Below are 19,837 nucleotides of genomic sequence, written 5' to 3' on the forward strand. Positions count from 1 at the left end.
CCTTTTCCAGGGCAAGTTAAGATTAATTCAGCATTGGGAAGCAACTGCTCATGAGTGATTGTGTTTCTCGGTACATTTTCTTTAACAAATAGCTGTACTGGCTACTCCTGTTTGAAGGAAAAGGCATCAGGGGTAAGTGATTACGTTCCCTTGCCAAACCAAACACTCACTGTATTGACACTGGAGGCAGTAACGCTCCAGGAACAGTCACACATGTCCAGGGACTTAATGTTGCTGAACTCCAGTAGGTTTGTTTTCAGGTTCGCTTTGTTTTTAACATGGAGGCAGAACCTTCACAGCTGTCGCGAGTTATGTATAAGGGGGCATAAAGCCTTGCCTGGTCTACTCCCACTGCTGGTTTGCGTGATTGTCTTTGAGTCCTTTTGGTGATGTGAGAGAGAGAAGGAGGGAGCCCCTCATTACTGTGTCTGGTTTCTGTATCTGTATTGGGGAAGCCCCATCCCCATTGTGTTAGGTGCTGTACAAATGCAAAACAGAGCCACTCCCTGCCCCGAAGAGCTCACCGTCTCAGCACAAGACGAGGCGGCAGGTGGATATAAGACACAGACAAGCGGGAGCAAAACGTGGCAATAAAACCTCTAATATCTGCGCTTCTCCCCTTCCATCCGCGGGAACGATTGTTTCATATGCTCACAGGCCTGGACGCAGCAGCTGGAGGGCATGGGGTATGTGCTGTTTAGGTGGGAATGGGTTTCAGTGTCTGTTTAGAATTGATTAAAGATCCCCCTGAATAGCTAGAGCTGGGGAGCTCTGTCATTTCCCATCTGAGGTTTCGGTGTGGTTGTGATTTCTGCCGGGCTGGCCTCACTGGTAATCTACCCAGTGCTAAGTGAGAAAACTGTATAACTTCCTTGGGCAGAAGCTGCTCCTCTGCTGCCCCTTTTCAAGGCTTGTTTGATTCCACACTTTGAAGTGCTTTTGTCCCTCGGGGTGAGACCTTCTTGGTTGTTGATGAAAGTCAAGGAGGATCCACTTTAACCTCCTAAGTGATGCCTTCTCCTAATCGTCATGACAGATTGAAAGGCTCTTGTCTGATTGTCTCAATGGATTCTGCTTCCTCTAATGAAGAAATAGCAGCTGGGGGGGTGAGGGGCGAAGGAGGGAAGAAAGTCCCTCACCATTAGTGGGATAGGCGTTGAATACTGGGTACAAAAGAAGCAGAAAAGACAGGATGTATTTGTGTCTGGGAACTGTTGAGACAAAGGCGTGTGATTCTCATTTGCACTAAGGATTTGTCTACTTGGGAAAACTTTATCAATGATACAGGCAGAATTATATCAGTAGAACCACCATGCAGACACTTACTGCAGAAAGAAAGTGGCTTTTTTTTGGTTTAGCTTGAACCCCTTCCTAAGCAACATAAGCAAAACCAGGAAAAAAGCACTTTTGACATGGGTGCATGAGAGATGCTGGTGTAACTATACTATTTACATTTACATCTTAGGTGATACTGAAAAAACCTTCCTTTGTAGAGAAGGTCTAAGGTCCATTTATTCCACTCTGGCCATGTAACCGGGGCCTGAGTATTGGAGCAAATTATACCTATGCCCCCTTTACACTGCTTTGACAGTGTACAGCAGCTTCAAATGGGACTGGGTGTAAATGAGAACCAAGCCAAGGGGGAAAAACCTGAATATGAAACATGTATTATCGTTTTGCCAAAACTAGCATGCAGAAAATAGGAGAGATGTGGCTGGCAGCAAATGTGATCAGTGGCGGCAGGAAGCATGTTGCATAGTAAACTAGTGATGGAGCTTGGCCTGCTTGGGTGTGACTGAGTTACCCAGAAGCGTGGATACTTATCTAAATTACCAGCACCTCTCCGATCTGCAAAATCAGGCAGGAAGCCTCTGTCTAGGGCAGCCATTCAACAGTTCCATTTCCGGTCCCAGCCAAACCCCAGCTATGCAAAAATGACAAGCCCTAAGGAAAAAAAATTGCAATGAGCTCTTACATAGCTCAAAAAAGGATTCCTTACTGGCTTTGGTTTGGGGTGCAGGTTTGAGAAGGGGGCAGCAATCGGGGGTTCTTAACTTATTCAGACAGGTTCGTCCTTATAATTATTTATCTCCATAGCATCATACACATGGCTGGCACTTAACAGGCCTGACCCAGCTTGAGGACTTTAGAAGTCAATGGCTGGAGTTTCAGCTGGTGCAAACCAACATCGCTCCACTGACATCGCTGGCACCGCCGCATTGCGTCCCGGCTGAGGGTCTGTCCGCTGCATGTTTCTGTTTCCGTTTCCAGGGTGGGAGTTCAAAAGGGAATCGGAAGACGACAATTGCCAGGAAAATCCAAGCCTGTATTCTCTCTTAGCTCTTCAGTTGTGCACACTCCATTGCCCCGAGGAGGGGAAACAAACTTGCACTGCAAGGACGGAACAGCCTTTTATGTTTCCTCTCTTGGGTGTAATTACTTTCCTTTGAGTTTGTCTTTGATAAAATACCTCTAACGTTTCTCTAGAGATTTACAGGCGGGGCTAAGCAGAAGATGTATTTAGGTCTGGTCAACTGACTTGGCTTTGTTTACCTTCATAAATGCTTTTTGTCTAACAGACACCTGTCTGGGAACAAACACAGCGCTCAACTATCCAGCACTCTGGGATCAAGAGGTTGTCCTTTCCCTGGGTTGAGACACAGTTGCCTGTTAACATAATCTGCTTTTTAACAAAGTGAATTCTAACTCTGAAGGGCTGCGGAGCTGATACCAGAACCATTTCGATCCCAACCCCAGATGGAACAGGCTTTAAACCCTTAGGACCTTGCGGATGAGTTACTCCTCTCGATCACCCCCTCTCAAAATGTGCCAGGGCTGCCTCACTGCTCTGCTTTCCTTCCTGTTCCTCCCCGCCAGCCCTAAGACACTGACACTCAACTCCCAGTGAAGACAATGGTTCAGTCCAGTTTACCTGGATTAGCAGCACTTTTACACTCCCCATCTTGCTTCATTTGCTGTTTTATGATAGCAAAGGGGGGGTGGGGAAGAAAGTGCACTGAGAACAAACTGTGATAGCCCTCTGAGGAATCCCCCCGGCTGGTTCCACCACTGTAGACGTTAGTAAATGTCTGCTCCGTGATGCACTTGTTAAATGTTTTAATAGCTGCTGTTTAGACAATGCAGTAATGAGTATTCTAGTGAATCTTTATGTTCTGGCCTGTGTCCACTGTGACGGGGGTTTTCAAAGGAGACTAAGATTGGGTGCCTAACTCCTTAATTGGTGGGTCTCAGTCCTTTCCCCACTGGACTTGGGTACCCTGGAGATCTACTGATGAAAATCACTATATAAGTGCTAGGTCGTATTGCATTATTTAGCACTAATTGGCACTCTCTGGCCTGGCTGGGTGCGCGGTGCCATGATATTTTGGGTGTGCCAGCTGTGCCTTACGCATGAAATGGGTAGGTGGGTGGGATCACCTGTAGGTTTGGGGGTGCGTTTGTTGCTTTGTACAATGACAATTGGGCCCTCAAAGTCTGTGGAATAATTTTAAACGGGTCCATGATTATTTTTTTTATAATGGAGCTTTAAAAAGCCAGCAGCTGCCTTGGGAACCCTGCACGTTCCACTGAGAAAATGAACAAGAAGGGACTCGACGTACAGAGCAGATAGTTAGTTAGCTACTGCAAGTTGACATAGCTCCATGGAGCTCATTGAGAGCACTTGGAACTGAGGACCTGGTCCTGGGTGGGTCTGTGTCATAGTGTCTAGACCAGAGCTCAGCCTTGCTGTGGGCGTGGCTGTAGCTCAGCCATGCATGTCTGCCAAAGGGGCCAGTGAAAGAGATCCTCTCTGCCTCAGTGCAGCTCAGGAGGATTTCATTCATGCCCCACCTTCCTCTGGATAACTCTTCACATGGAGGGAGCCAGGAGGAACTCTATCCCTTTGCTCCTTCCCTGCTCAACTCTTGTTTCTGCAACTCATTATCAGTTGATTAAAACGGTTTTGGGGGAAATGAGTGGCAGGCCGCCTGCCTAGAGTAATAACTTTTCATTTGGTTTCACGCAGCATTGCTCCGATAATCACCCCAGCATTTCTGACTCCAGGTCCATGCCCAGCTCTAAACAATTACCATTAGATTTTTTTTTTTAACTGCTTTGCTCCTTGTTCCTTGAATTAGGAATGCTTGACCATATGGCAATTGCAAAGTCACGCTAACCTGATGATCATAGAACAGTAGAACTGGAAGGGATCTCGCAAGGCCATCTAGTCCAGTGCCCAGCACTTATGGCAGGACCAGGCATGAAGACAGGCGTAGCTTTTTGCCCATGGAGCCATCACTTCTGCCAATTGCTCTGTTCGAAACATCTGCAGGTCGCAAGATTCAGTTGTGGCTACTAATTAAACAGCTCCCTGCGTTGAGGCGGTTTTTGGTTAGGAATAAATGCCGGAGGTAGGAGAGACCATGCTTGCGCTTGCATTTGGCAGGCTTTTAGCATCTTTAGATGTGGCAGCTGGGTAGTGCTGGGTCTGATGGTGCAAAACCGGAGCCCGAACATTTACAGGGTCCCTTCCCTGTCGCCTTCTGGAGAGTCTTAGCCTTTCCAGGCCTGTGACCTTTCTGGAAGGAACCTTCTCAGGTGTAATGAGGGAGGGATGGAATGGGCAGTGCAGTCTGGTAGTGTGAGACGGGGGTCTTTGGCTTCGTGTCTCCAGTTCAAACTCAGCCATGGTCAAGAAGTATTGTCTAATGGACATGAACTGAATTTGTCACAGGTCACCCCAGAGGCCAAGGACTTAGCAAGATTTAAAAAAAACTGGGACCCAGATACAGAGAGCCCAGATAGCTAGTGGTGTTCTAGTCAAGGCTGGCAAACTTTTTGGAAGAGATGCTTCAGGGGTTAAGCCAATCTCTAGCTATTAGATATGAGGACCAGAGCTCATGTAGGGGCAGGTTATCCCGCATCTGCTACTGCAGGGTTCTTGCACCTTCCTCCGCAGCATCAGGTACCAACTGCTGTCCAGAGACAGACACTAGACTAGATGGATGGTGGGTCTGATCCAATCTGGCAGTTCCTATGAATGGAGAAGTGCTGGAGGCCACCAAGTAGCACCACTGCTTCTCCACGACCTGGGATGGAGAATTCCTCCCTTCCTTCCCCCATGCGCCTTGCTCTGGGCCAAGTCTGGCTACGTGGGCATGACACAGAGGAAAGGATCCGCCCTTGTGATATTTATAGGCTGTTAGCATATCTCACCTTAGCCCCAGAATACCGAGTTAGCTCTTTTCACCTTCCCTAATAAGTCAGTGCCTCCAGTGCCCTGGCCTTTTGCTCCTCTCTGACCTACCTTTGTCATGTCAATGCCTTTCTGGCAATGTAGTGCCCAGATCTCAGTGCAGCCTTCCAGGTGCGTGCCGCCAGAGCTGTATGAAGAGGAGCCATCCTCACCTCTCTGCAATGGATAAAGTCGTGTCAGGCAGATAATATCTATTAGCCATTGAACTAATCCATCCCTTTCGGCTTGTGTATGACCTTCATTTGCATAGGCTCTGAATGCCTTGGAAGCATCCACATGCAAAGTAGAGCATCCACAAGCTTGAATGCAGTTTGTTGTCTTGAATCATGTCTGTGATGCATGCTGTGTGCTTCACTTTGATAGGTAAGAAGTCTGCCTGACTTCTTCTCCAGGAGATGGGGCTGGAAGGGATTTCAGGGTGGAGGATCTTGCAGAGAGATTTTTTGTTCTCTCTTCTTTTTGGGTGGTTTTCCTTAAATCTACAACAAAAGCCACCAGGGCTGAAGAGTACATGTTGTGTTCCTTGTGTATGGGGAACATAATGCTATACAACTCTGTGTGTGAGTCAAAAGAGGCTATATGCCCTTGGGGGTGTTTCTCTTTGTTAGGTGCTGCTAAGTAGCACATATCCTGTCCATTATTTCAGGAATGGTTGGAGACTCTGCTTCACCTTTCCCCATCCCCCAAGAAATTCTGTTGTAGCAGGTTGTTTTTCCATATCATGTTTGTCTGATTGCAGCCAAGTTAGCTCAAGGCATCGTAAACTGAATCCTGATGGTCTCTTTGTTGAGCTGAACCTTTATTCTGGTTCAGCAAGCCAGAGGGCTATTGGGATGAATTATCTGTAGCTTCCTTAGCGGACCCAGTGGAGGGGGGATCTGAGGTCGTGGGGGAGAGTGTTTGCAAGCCTAGTAGGCTGTTGTGCTTTGTGCTGAGCATACACCATTGAAAGCAAACCACGGTGTTTCCAGTCTCTGTTGTCCAAGCAGCACACGACTTGTGGCTTTGAACAAGGATCAGCAGAATGGGCCTTCTCACTAGAGACCCCTTCGTTGTCCTGCATATGTCAGCTGCTTGCTGGAGAGGAGTCTTACCTGTCTTCCCAGCGCTGCCCTTTGGGGACTCGGCACTGAAGGACTATTCATCACAGCAACAATGTGTGTGCCAGAGGCAAGCCAAGAGGCCCCAGGAATGGAGCACATCGCCGAAACATTTGCATAGCTTCCCCCTCATTGGCTTCTCTCTCGGTGATGCAGCTGTGTGTCTCAGGTGTCCATAGCATGCTGAGGTTTGGTTGTGGGTTTTTTGTAAGGATTACATAGGAAGCCCAGGCTGAAGTTTATTCTGCCCAGTCTGGTCAGCAGAAGTTGTGCTTTAAAGTAAGTATATGTAGCAGTTTATAGAGTGTGTTGCTGGAGGGAGCTTTAAAGTAAGTAGCTTTTGGTATATGCCATTGGAGGAAAAATTCAGGAGGTGGATGAATGTGTAGGATGGGTTTTAGAGAGAGGGTGTATGTGTATGTTTGTGGGGGGGATGAGAGAGAGAAAGATCCACCCCCTCGCTTTGGTGTTGTATCAAACTTTGAAAAACATCAGTCCTAACAATCCTTTAGGGGGTTTGGTTTTGTTTTTTAGGGTTTTTTTTTTTGTTTTTTTTTTTTTTAAAAAACTCAGTTTTGATGTGTTTGCAGAAAAATACTGTTTTTTTTTTCTCTAGTTGAGGATTATTGACCCCTGTTCTGGTAAAACCATGGAAAAGAAGATTTAAGTAGTATTTCTGAACAAAGGCCATGGTTTTGTCAAGCGTGAGAGTAGATTTCCAAAGCTCTTTTGCTGTATGAGGTGCTAAAATTGTATGAAGTTATAAACAACATTTTAATGTTTTCAACAAGGCATATCACTCAGGTAAAAAGTTTTGTAAATTTTAAGATGTTGGTGTTAGGAAATAGATCTTTTGATGTAATATGAATGGAAAACGAAGGCAGAGCTATGGAAGGGGAAGGTATTTTCTTAAATCTTTTTGTTTTAGTGTGAGAAGTGAGCTGCACAAATGGAAATCAGTAAGTTCCATGTCCTAGAAGAGCCACTGTGTTGGATGGTAAGAAACCTAGACAAGGTTACTTACTACTTACTGTAAATGGAGAAAAAATAGTTTCAGAATATAAGATCACAGTTCTTCGTTGTGTTAGATCTGTTAAATGTAACATATGCAGTAACATATAGTATGTACAGCTCCATATAGGAGTCTTCGGGCATTATCATAATACAAAACATAATACCAAGAATATGCACTATTTTACTTTGTTGAAATATCATCACCACATTCCACTCCTCTTCCCAATTTCCTTTGCTCTGCTTATGAGGGATAATTTAAAAAAAGAAAAAGACAAAAGCAAACAAAGAAAAAGGGAGTTGGAAAGATTTGTAACAAAGCTGAGAGACCTCTCTTCAAATGTCCTGTCATCACAGGGAAAAGAGATGTAGCTGTTTATGTATTAATGACCTAGTCAGTGAAGAAGGCAGTTATGGAATATGAAAATCTCCTTGAAATGCGGTATTAACATAGTGCCAAAACTTGAAAGAAGTTGAGCCACTGCAACTCCAATTGGAATCTCTGAAGTTCATCACTTCTGAAGATTTGGCCCTTAATTTTCTGAATGGAAACAGTTCCTCAGCAAAGGCTGCCTCTTTACAGCTGGGCTGGAGCACTGAGTAGTAATGCCAGGGTGCATAGCTTGAGATAAAATGTGAGCCCACATACAAAAATATCTGAAATACACCAAACAGAAAATGTTAAATGACTAATTTCACATTGCCACCAGAGGAGGTGGTGTTAAATAACTGATTTCTAGAGCCTGACTCTGCAGATCTTATTCAAGCAAAGTTCCCACTGAAATCAACAGGGATTTTGCCTGGAGTGACGGCTCGATTTTGTCCAGGTGTCCTGATTCAGGAAAGAACTTAAGCATGTGTTTAAGTCCTGTTAAAGTCAATGGGGCATAAGGACATACTTAGCACGAGGTGATTTAAACACATGCTATGTCATTTCTTGAATCATGGACATAATTAGGGTCCCACAATCTGGAGTGCGTAAGGACTACAAAATATAGCCTGATAAACTTTCATTGACTTCCGTGAAGTTAATCTGGATTTCACTGGTGTGAATGAGACCAGAATCTGATCCATTGTAAGAAGTGCCTTCACCACTGTAAGGAGACAGACTGTTCTGTCAGGGATGTTGTCTGCTTTCTCCTTTGTCAAGTAGAAGTCAGTGGAGTTACTGCGGATTTACACCCATATAATTGACAGAATTTTGTCTGAGGAACTTGCCGATGTTTGTTAGAGACCAACATGTATACATGAAACTGAACAAATTTTTAAGAAGGGAATCCCCACAGGTACTATAAAGAAACTATTTTTAACCATGGTTTATTATTAATACATTGTCCTCCAGGCAAATTGCATAAAGAATTTAAACAACTATATTAAAATAGGAAAATCAGCCAGTGTATCTGCCTGAACTGTATTTCTGAAATATATTAAAAATCAGAGACAGTTTAAAAAAAATCCCCAAATCCACATAATCTCCAGTAGCCTGGGTTTACAGTAAAAAATAATCATGTAAATTCCAAAGCTGTGCTTGTGTGAGGTTTATTTGGATAAAGAGAACTATCTCGTATAGTCCAGGATCCCATTAAAAATGTGTCTGTAAAAGGATTTGGATTTTTGGAGATGATTCATGAAAAAGAGAGTGCAAAGCATTTTCAGGGACCTGCCAAGTGAAAAAGCCCATGCAAATGGTTTGTGTTCTGTTTCCTCAGTCCCTTGAAGATACAGTGCTCACCAGATCGGCTGCCTCTCGGGCACAAGCATCCTTGGGATTATGTCATGGAGGAAGAGCATGCAGATATTTTTTTCCCCCTATAATCTCTGAGCCTTCAGGCAAGGAATTCTCTTAATGCCCCCGCTGGAGCTCTGAGCAACACCCATTTTTCAGAAGTAGAGTTATTTTTAATGCACCGAGCTGGAGAACTCTGTGCTTCTGCATTTGGTTGCTTGAACTGTGCGGAGTGGCTGTCACCTTACATACTGTGGATTCCTTAACGGGCCACGGGGTGGGCAGGGAAATGGTCACATCCACGTTTTTGGAATGTTTCGGGGGAAGCCGACCACAGCAGGAGAGGCGGCGGCGGCGGCAGCATTCCCCACAGAGACCCAGTCACAATAGGAGACGTTGCCACAAGTGGTGTCACCACCTGATGAGACCCCTGGAACCAGTCAGATGCTATCCAGAAGCTCAGCCCCGCGTGTATCAGTGTAGGTATCAAGCCATCTGAGCGGAGGCTCCCGTGTGGCCAAACAGATCAAGGGCTCCGGCGAGTGCATTTTGTACCCACTTCGTCTTTAGACAGGGAAACTGAGGCAGCCTGTCTAGAAAATGGAGATTACACCCACCTGCTTCCTGAAGGGTGTTGGGGGTTTAAATCATTTCATGTTTGTAAAATCCTTCGGAGACAAAAAGCCCCACATACCCGAGTGCTAAGTATTTTTACGTTCCCCTCCATCTCCATCTGATGGAAAGTGCTCACTGAACACCAGGGGGAACATTGTCAAACGGTGCATCCATTAGAAATTCACAAGTACTCTTTGCACAAACGAAACCTGCCTCTGCACCCATTAAAGCAGTTGCCCCAGGACCCTGCTATTCAACCTTTAGTGAAAAGGGCGAGAGGTCCATTCTCAGCCTGCAACCAGTGGGCAGGGCGGGGGAGTTGATCATCAAAGTCAGTTTGTAAGATTCTATTCAATAAGCACTCAGCACTCCCCTAGCACGTACCTAGGATCTCCAAGGGCTTTATGAACATCTCAGGAGAGGTAGGGAAGCATCTTCACTTCATTTTACATACTGTGAAATTGAGGCATGGGGAGACTGAGATTTATCCAAGGCCACACAGCCAGGCACTGACCAAGACAGGAATAGAACCCAGGAGTCCTGACCCCCACTCCCCTGTTTTAAATGGTAGATCACGTGCCCAGTAGCTTTAGCTAGAGCTTCCTTTCTTCCTTGCAACCCGCACCTTTATGATTTTAGTGCAAGACTGAGCAGAAAGAGAATATGGGTCATGAAAGGGAAAATCTGGCGTAGATTCTCTGATCACCAACCAAAGTGACAAGGAAAGTTAAGAACAAGTGCAAATGGATAAGTGTTTAACCCTTTCACTGCTAACCATAGGTGCAGCAGCCATGTAGCACTTGCCTTCTGTGTTTTTAAACACTGGCATTTCATTGGTAGGTCAGAGCTTTGAAGGAAATCTGCCCAGTATCCGGAGAAGCCCTGTTATGTGTGTTTTTGTCCCATGGATGTGAAGCAGCACTCAGCTGGTTAAAATTCTGCCTGCTTTTAGAACTGTCCTCCGTGTGAAAGCTGCCTCTTGAGACCTAAAGAGCGTAGCAAATTGATGTGGGCCATTAATTCTTCATAGTGGCTGGGAACTGATGGAGTTTGTCTGGGATAAATTATTTACCTGATAATGAATGGGGAAACTGTGTTTGAGTCTAAATATCACACATGGGATTAGCCGAGCTAGTCCATCTGATTGGAACACAAGTCACAGCTTCAAGTTTATAGCTTCCAGAACAGCAGCTAGCGGGTACTGTAGGGAAATGTAAATCATGGAATATTCTGAGATGCCAAAGTTATCCGCTCCTGTCGATATTAATGCAAAGTGCAAGGTAATCGCAGTGAAGAATGTGCTCATGCTGTGTTGTAATCCTTCATAAATCTTTGGCCAGACAATGCACAGGCAGCAGGAAAATAAGAGTGTTTCTTAGCGAGAAATACAGCTTAAACCCCTATAATAGGAATAGCTGAGAAGCCTGCGCCAGATCCTAGTGTTAGAAAATAAGAACCAGTGACAGTGGGGAAAAAATATCAATATCATATCAATATTAGTTTGAATTCTGAAGCAAATTTGCTATAAGTGTGTGTTTGTTTTTTGTTTTCTGTGAATGTCCTGGTGAGTGAATTTACTAGCATTGACGTTTGCAGGATCAGTGAATTCTGAGCAAACCTTGCAAGATTGTAACAGGATGCAAATAACAAATTGCAAATGCAAGGATTCTCACCTGAAACCTGATTCTAAGAGCCAACTCATCCAATGAGAGCACAAAAACATGCCACGTGACCTCTGTGTCTAATCGAAAAAGCCTAGAATTTTGAACAGTGAATCATCTTTGCAAACCAAATGAGCTACTGACCCAGAATTATCCAACAACATTATTTGGCAAAGAATTCTGAATGACAAATTCAAGGATATTCTAGCCATCTGCTCACAGACAACTTGTGAACAGAAAAATTCACTGGCTAAATGATCCAGTATGAATGAGGTGCTGTGTTGTGAGGGAGGCCTAGTTTTGGAAGCGACCTCCCTTCCCAGCTGTGTGGGCTAAGAGAGAGCTTGGAGGTCGCAGGTGATAAATATCCCTCTTTAACCCACCCTTAGCTGATGACACATGGAGTTCTCAGTGGTGAAGAGAATGCAAGATGGAATTATATGGAGGAAAAGAGGACCAACAACGGTAAAAGCTCTTAGACCACCCACTCTGAATGGAATAAAGAATCTATGTTGTCTAGTCACTGCCTGGGGGTGGATTTGGGGCTTCCACAGAGTACATGGAGTAATGAGTGCTGGGGGCAGCCCACACTGTGATGCACAGAGTCCTTCAGCTGCAAAAATAGAGAACAGTTATGCAAAGCGGGGGATGGGGGGGAGATGAAAAATGCAGCAGTGAATATAAATAAGCTCTCTCCTGCTAGTGCAGCCTGTTGGCCAGAATCATCTCCCATTTACACTCCTGTACACGAGATAAAATTCTGGCCCTGTAACTTTTATACCATCTTCAATCTTGGAGCTGGGAAAACTTTCCCCAACATGGGCTTGATTTTAAGATCAAGGCTCTGTTTAACATCAGCTCCATCAAATTAAATAGAAATGATCAGCTACCTATGATGTGATTGGTTTTATAAGTTGCAACCAATGAAAAGCAGAGGGAACCCAAGGAGGGCAAGAAAAATAATAAAGGGGGTTTTGTCCAGTGGGGAAGTATAAAGCAGAGCCTCTTAAGGGTTGGTGTTTTGGTCCGGTGCTGCTTCTAATTTATATACTGCTCCTCTATGAAAAATAGACCTTTTAAAATTCACAAAGGGCAAAGTTATTAAATCTGTCCGTGTTAAATTGTGAGCCAGCTAGTAAATCTGTAAGTCAACAGCAAAATTTCAGAGGGAGCAGGAGTTCGCCCCTGGTTTGTTGTCATCAAGTGAAATGCAGTCAGCTCTTGCAAGCAGTTCCGCTCTGTGTTGGGTTTGCATTTGGTGAGGTGGTTTGGCAGTTCTCATTGCTTTGTTATAGGTTATTCTTGTTTGGGTGCTGACTCCACATTGCTACATTTAAATGATGGCTTCTTTCTATGCCCAGAGGGCCCCACTTGGAGATCAGAGACCCACTGTAGTAGGTGATGTGTGTACACACTTCATAGATGCAGAGTCTGTTTCTAACGGCTCAAGCTAGAATCTTTTGAATTTTGGGACATTCTGTTATTTTGCCCCAGTTATCAGAGGCTTATATCCATTAAAATATTGCTGAAGTGGATGGAAACATAAACATTTTTCAAGGCTCAAAGCTGGGGTTTTTTGTTTGTTTTTTGCTGGGCTACTTTTAAGTTGAGCACTGCTAAAACACTCCCTGGTGGGGTGAGCCAAAATGCCATGCAGTCGGGCTAGCAGAAATTTCCACAGTGATTTGCAAGCCTAGAATAAGAACATTCTCTGCACCAAGGAACTTACAGTCTGAGGTGATCGGTACCTCAGAAAAGTACCATGGAAAAACCTAAACTGGATCTAAGACGGATGAGAAACACACACACGAGACCAGACCCTGGGCAACAGAGTCCAGTTTTATTTTCATCGCCTTCACGAAGACACTTAAAGGTGAAGAGGAGAACAAAGGGAAAAACCTGGTCTCTGATTTGAGAATAAGCTCCAAAAATGGCCACGCTTCCCAGGAAGTTAAGAAATTTGATCTCTTCCACAATCATTTTGATTGGCTTTTGAAATTTTCTGCAAGCCAACACGCCGGGAAGCTGTGCTGACTATGGGATAGGTACCAGAGGGCAGCATGACTGTGGCAGTGGGGTAGAGCGCTGTCTCTGGACACAGGAGAGAACTGCCTCCAAAGGGCTTGTGTGGATCTCCTGTACGGTTTGCTATCTGCAGGGGTCCCGGCCCACAGGGTCATTTGCCAATGGTCCCATTCTCGAGTGTCCATTACACACAGCCTTGCGTGCAGCTCCCTCAAATCATGTTTAAATCTGTAGCGGTTTTAGAGGAGAACAAGGGCGCTCGTGGTCAGTAATGTGGTCCCTATCTTAGTTGGGAAGTTACTGCAATACTAATGAGAGAACCTGTTTCCTTTCATTCCTTGTCAAGCTAACCATTAGACGAGGCTTCTCAAGCCTTTTCTGAACCACCACTCTGCCTTTCTTGTGACCCCTGGCCCGTTCCTGTTCACTTGACTTTCCCAGGGATCCTGGTGGTGGGGGGCATGAGGGGAAGCTGTTCTTTCGCTCCGAATGTTGCTGTGTCTTCCTGTATTTTGGTTTGCGTAATAAGGGTGCCCCATCCCGCACACCTGATAAAATAAACTGAAACCCTGTGTTTATTTGGCAAGTCCAGGAGCCCTCCTGGGAACAGGAAGGGAGAATCCTTAACAGCCAGTTCAAAAAAGAAACACAGCACAGAGATTCAACTGACCCAGACGGATGGGTTATGGTCAGCGGGTTTCCTTAATCCTAGTGTTTATCTGCAGTGTTTGCTGAAGACTCAGCTATAGGCTGATTTGCAGATACCTGCTGGCATTGGGACCACCTCCATGCTTGCATGCCCCCTCCAGCTGCTGGATGTATTCAGGGTCTGTTATCACAATCGCTACTGCCATTCGTTTTCGCGGTTTTCCCTTCACCTCATTCCCAGAACTCTCCACAACAGCAAGGGCAGGAGGGTGGAGTGCAAGGAGATCTTTGTGGATTCCCTGGCCTATGGGGGGTGGAGCATATGGGGGTGGAGGCAAGAGGGGGAATAAATTACTATAACAGCAGCTGTGCCCCAAGGCTGCAGTCGATTTTTTCCATCCTTCCCAACCCTAATGAGATCCCTTGCACAAAGCCAGAGGCTGTTTCTCTGTGTTTGTACAGCACCTAGCATGACAGAACCCTGATCCGGTCCTGTGGACCCTCAGTGCTACAACAACACAAACAATAAATAGTCATAACAACATCTCTGAAAATGTCAACCCCATTGTTCGTCGAACATAGCCTTCAAACAGAGGATGTGATGGAAATGCAAGGAATTATTATTATTAGTGAAAGAGATTATTAAATATTCCTAAATCTGATGTACAGTTCCTGCTCTCTTTCCTGGCAGGGTAGGTATTTATTTTATTTGGTCTTTATAACCAAAGTACAAACCCAACACATTGATCTTCCTTCCTATCTCTGCCAAAATTAAAAATGCAGCCCAATTAAAAGTAAAGCCTACAAGTATTCCCTACCAAGAGTAATCAGGACAGTAAAAATTGGGCCAACAATCTGTTCCTAAACCCTTTCCCTCTTCCCCTCAACTTCAGCTCCCACATTGTGCCCTTCCCTCCCCGAATGTTTGTCGTCAATAGACACACCTCGCCTTAGTGAGATTCTGCCTGACATGCCTGATTTGAAATGCTGCCTTGAGACCCCAAAACTGTGAAAATAATCTGTTAATTTTACAAATTCATCTCCACAGCTCCTCAGCTGTACTGTGGCGTCAGGCTTGGCTTTTGTTAACCAGATGCACTGTGAATCCAGCTACGAAGCCAATGCCAAAATGGGCATAGACTCAGTGTTTGACCTTGGCCCAGGTCACTTATGCCCAGATTGTTAAAGGTGTTTAGTCTCCTAAATTCCATTGGAATTTATGTGCCTAATTCCCTTAGGCTCTTTTGAAAATCCCAGCCAATGGCCTTGGGTCCCAATTCAGCACAGACCTTGCACACTTGTTTCAAGTTGACTCCAATGGGACAGGAGCACATGATTAAAGTTAATAATTCAGTAATTAAAGTTAATCGTGTTCAAGGGCTTTGCTGGACTGGGCCTTTACCCTTGCTGTGCCCCAGATTCTCCATCTGCACAATGAAGTTTCTCTTGCTCCCCGTTGCAGAGAGCTGCAAGAGCCTTGGATGAAAAGCGCTCATTGTTATCCAGAGCGGACCTTAGGAGGCTTAGCTAAGACTGAGGCAGACAGAGTTGGGGGAAGAACACCTGTGGTATGCGGAGGAGGAATGGGCATGTAGGATAGATCTTTGATTGAGGGGCAAGGAACATCTGAGCATGGAAAGAGGAATGCCAGGAAACGGGAGGAAAGCCCCAGCAGTTAAAGCTTCACGCATGGCTTTGTTCTCTTGTAAACGGATTAAGGAGCTTCTGTGCCCTTGAGCTCTCATGTTCGCTTCTCATCTTTTGTCGAATCGGAGACCTCTGATGATGAATCCGATTGCCTGGCAATTACTTTAAATCTCACTCAACAGACAAGGCTTCTTTCTGCAGTTAAACATTTGGGCTTTTTGGCTTTGTTTTGGTTTACCCCGCCCTCCGGACCAGTGATGAAAACATCCATTCCTGGACCTGAGAAGGCATAGGCTGGAGTCTGCCTCTTGCATTTGCAACACAAGGGAAGCAGCAAAAGGTGTCTGCCTAGGAAGACACAAATGTTTTGGGTGATTTAAGATGGGATTTTCAAAGGAGCCTAAGGGAGTTAGCCATGTAAATTGAATTGACTGTCAGTGGGATTTGAAAAAACAACGAGAGTCCTGTAGCACTTTAAAGACTAACAAATTTAATTTCTGCAGGCATAAGCTTTCGTGGGCTGCAACCCACTTTGTCAGATGCTTTGTCAACCCACTTCGTCAGACGTTGTTATTGCTGTATACAGGCTAACACGGCTACCCCTCTGGAACTTTTCACAATGGGATTTGAGTGTTTCTTGGGAAATCCCAGCCTTAGTGATCCAACATTACTTCGCCGTTCTATAGCACCTTCCATCTGAAGTTCTCAAAGACTTTATGGACATTCATTAAGCCTCAAAACCTTCACAGGAGCGAGGTGGTTTATGATTCCCTAGTTTATAGATGGAGGAAACTGTAGCACGGAGATGAAGCAACTTCAGTGTTGGTGCTGGGAATAGAAACCAAGCCACTATGTTTTCCAGGCATGTGCTCTAACCATTAGACTGCACTGTATCAAGACCTAAAGCCATTAGATCATTCTATATGAAGCCATATGATATATGATATATGATATCATTCTATATCTAGCCCAAGCCCAATGACTCTCTTCATGACTTTAACAAGCAGATGGTAGCTGTGTGAAACGTATTATTTTGATGAACAGAACACTCTTTTCTCAGCTTTAGAATCTGGAAAGTCATTTCCTTCTCTTTCCTTTTTTCTGTTTTGTCATGGATGAAAGCACCAGGGAAAGAAAAAATTGGCTCTTAGAGCTTGGCTGGGAAGCTGGAGTTGAACGTTCAGGGAGCTTGTAGAACAGATGACTTGACCTTGACTTCCAAAGGCCAAACTTGGCCCAGTCCCCATGAGAAGAAATAACAGTTTCATCTTTACTTGCTTAGTTGACCATTCAAGAGACGTGTCTGTTTTCAGCCCACCTGCTTGATGGTCTAAGTTGGGAGGGGCAAAATTTGAACTGCCTTTATTTTCCCTTCTGTCTGTGTTTGAATCTGGGATATAGAGGCACCGCTGCCTTGTCTCTGAGTTTGGTTTTAAAACCAGAACTAGAAGACTATTGAGAATTAGAACAGCTCCTGGTCCTGTGCCTATCTGCTAGTCCACACTTCCTCTTGTATTTTCAAGTAATCTTACTTCAAAACTTATGCAAAGTCTTAAGCTGTGAAAATTTCTTGATGGGTATAATAACTGCACTCTGGTTTGTACATCCAGTCATTCTTTCCTTATGAAGGTTTTCCATTGTATAATCTGCTTGTACCTGGGAAGGCGTTCCAAGGGTTCGAAAGCATGCTTTTAAAAGGCTTTGAAGTCCAGTTTATTTATTTCTTGACCGGGTGCCTTATCAGAAACCGCCTTTCCGGCGTCTAGGACAAAGAACTCTCTTGGCAAATTGTGTCACTCTTAGGTCAAGGGTCTTTAGTGACAGGTGACTGAGTAGGAGAAGAGAGACAGGATGTTTGTTTTGTAGAGGGAAATCCTGAGTGTTTCTCTAGCTAGAGGTGAACCACTGATGCATTCAGGTAAATGAGGTACACTTCGGTAGGGAAGATGTCCGGGGAAGTCCTTGCACTCTGATTGCATCCTCAAAGCTATGTTATCAAAAGCTAAATGTTCCAGTATATCTTTGCAGCCTCATTGTCTTGGCCATTCCAGATGCATAATGTAGTTGTACTGCCCAGGCTGTCAGGAACCTAACTGGGGGTGTGGGTGAGTGTGAGTGCGGGGGAACATAAGGATTGTGTCTGAGAGAGAAGCTGATAGCACTGTGCAGGCAGGTGCAGTACAAGTTTTTTCCCTACTGCCCTAAGCGCTGCAATCCCAGTTTATGGCATCCCATTAGAATGGCCTCACTGGGTCAGACCAATGGTCTGTCTAGCCCAGTGTCCTGTCTTCCAGCAGTGACCAGTGCCAGGTGCTTCAGAGGGAATGAATAGAATAGATAATCATCAAGTGATCCATCCTGTGGGCCATTCCCAGCCTCTGGCAAACAGCAATCCCTGCCTATCCTGGCTAATAGCCATTAGTGGACCTATTCTCCATGAACTTATCTAGTTTCTTTTTGAACCCTGTTATAGTCTTGGCTTTCACAACATCCTCTGGCAAGGAGTTCCACAGGTTGACTGTGTGCTGTGTGAAGAAATACTTCCTTTGCTTTGTTTTAAACCTGCTGCTTATTAATTTAATTGGGTGACCCCTAGTTTTCCCATGGTATTTGCAACTCTGCTGATGCACCTCACTCCTGACTTTCAGCATTCACTGCTCTTCCAGCACTGGATTCCCCACGCAACTCTGCTGACGCACCTCAGTCCTGACCTGCAGCCCACCTTGCCCTCTCTGCCCTAACCTCCATACAGTTGTCCCCGTGAACCTTAAACCTTGCCTGCGAATGAGCCAGATCATGATAAATGAGGTTGGGGGTAAACGGGAAGGCTAGGGGAGGATTTGCCAGCTGATGACAAGCCTGCCGACCAGGGGAGCGGAATTGCCCAGGGGCCTGGAGTTTTTAAAAGAGCCCAGGACATGGGCAGGGAGTGAAGCTTTTTTGGGGGGAGGTTAGTTTCCTGTCCTGCCTCTTCCACCCACAGCCCCTGCTGCCTGCAGGAAGGGGTTGAGGGGGACCGAGCCGGGGAGGAACATGGTGGTGAGCGAGGAGGGGGCATGGCCTGGGCGGAACGGGGATGGAATGTGGGTGGGGCCGTGGGCGGAAGAGGCGGCACAGGGAGCTAGCCTTCCTGAGCGGAAGCTTCACCTATCGTCCATGGTCGTAAACCTCAGCCATCCCTTTCTAGGGGGCCGGTGGCCATTGACTGTTCCGCCCTGCGGCCCGGGATTGCTGTCGGCGGGCCTGGCTATTGACTAAAATCCAAGCACTAAGTGGTTCTGTTTTTCAAGATGGGCCCTTTTTCCCAGGCTGTTGGGAGCTGGTGGTTTCGGGTGTCAGTCTCACCTTCGTGTCACTGCAGCCATTCGCCGCCCTCTCTCCACCTAATGCCTGATTTACTGCTGTTCTCCCCACAGTCCCTCGCATCAATGGGCACCCCAAGCTGGAGAGGCACCGGGAGCACCCCCCTGGCTATGACAGCTCTTCCACCATGATGAGCAGCGAGCTGGAGTCCAGCAGCTTCATTGACTCTGACGATGACGATGACACGAGCAGGTAGGGAGCCCACGGGGTGAATTCACATCGAGCAGTTTTACTCTATTGCTGTTAATCGTTTGGGGCCAGTTTGTAACCCCAGCTATGCACAGGGCTACAGGGACATAAGGCGTCCCTTACACAGCCTTCCTCATTCCCTGCCCCAGCGGGCTTGCAGCTGAAGACAAAGATGAGTCATGGGACAGCAGTTCAAGTGAGGGAGGGTGAAGAGAGACGAGGGGCCCCAGGTAAGACGGTTTGCTGGATTGCATGGGTTGTCAGGGGGAATTGAAGGAGGAGACTGGAAAAGTTTTAGGGGGCTTGGCCAACAGGAAGCGGGAGAGTTTCCAAGTGAAAGGGGCAACAAGAAGTATCAATAAGTGTCCTTTAAAGCCCTAGCATTTGCCACTCCCCTGGCACTGTAGTACTGTCTTTTCATAGGGCGAAACTGCAGTGGATGTTGAGTGTGAAATGGTGCCTGCTCCATACTGACTGCTCAGTCAATTGATGGAGAGTACTATCTGCCTAACTGGGAGCCAGTTAATCAGGGAGTCTGCTTCATCACAATTCCCAGGGCCAACTGGAGACCAGTGATATTTCATGGTAACGACCG

General features: G+C 45.7%; 1 protein-coding gene across 3 annotated transcripts in view; it reads left to right on the forward strand.

Moving 5' to 3' along the window:
- The window catches only part of DVL1 (dishevelled segment polarity protein 1), a 182,778-nt gene that overhangs the window by 129,601 nt on the left and 33,340 nt on the right, over nt 1-19,837 (forward strand). For all 3 annotated transcript variants that reach the window (XM_067567248.1, XM_067567249.1, XM_067567250.1), the window contains exon 5: nt 19,107-19,245. In XM_067567248.1, coding sequence (XP_067423349.1) covers nt 19,107-19,245 — 139 coding nt within the window. The remainder of the gene's footprint in view (nt 1-19,106; nt 19,246-19,837) is intronic.

Source organism: Emydura macquarii, unplaced genomic scaffold (assembly GCF_026122565.2).
Source record: "Emydura macquarii macquarii isolate MOO-44397 ecotype Brisbane River unplaced genomic scaffold, CSIRO-AGI_Emac_v2 contig_2768, whole genome shotgun sequence".
NCBI classification, from domain to species: Eukaryota; Metazoa; Chordata; order Testudines; family Chelidae; genus Emydura; species Emydura macquarii.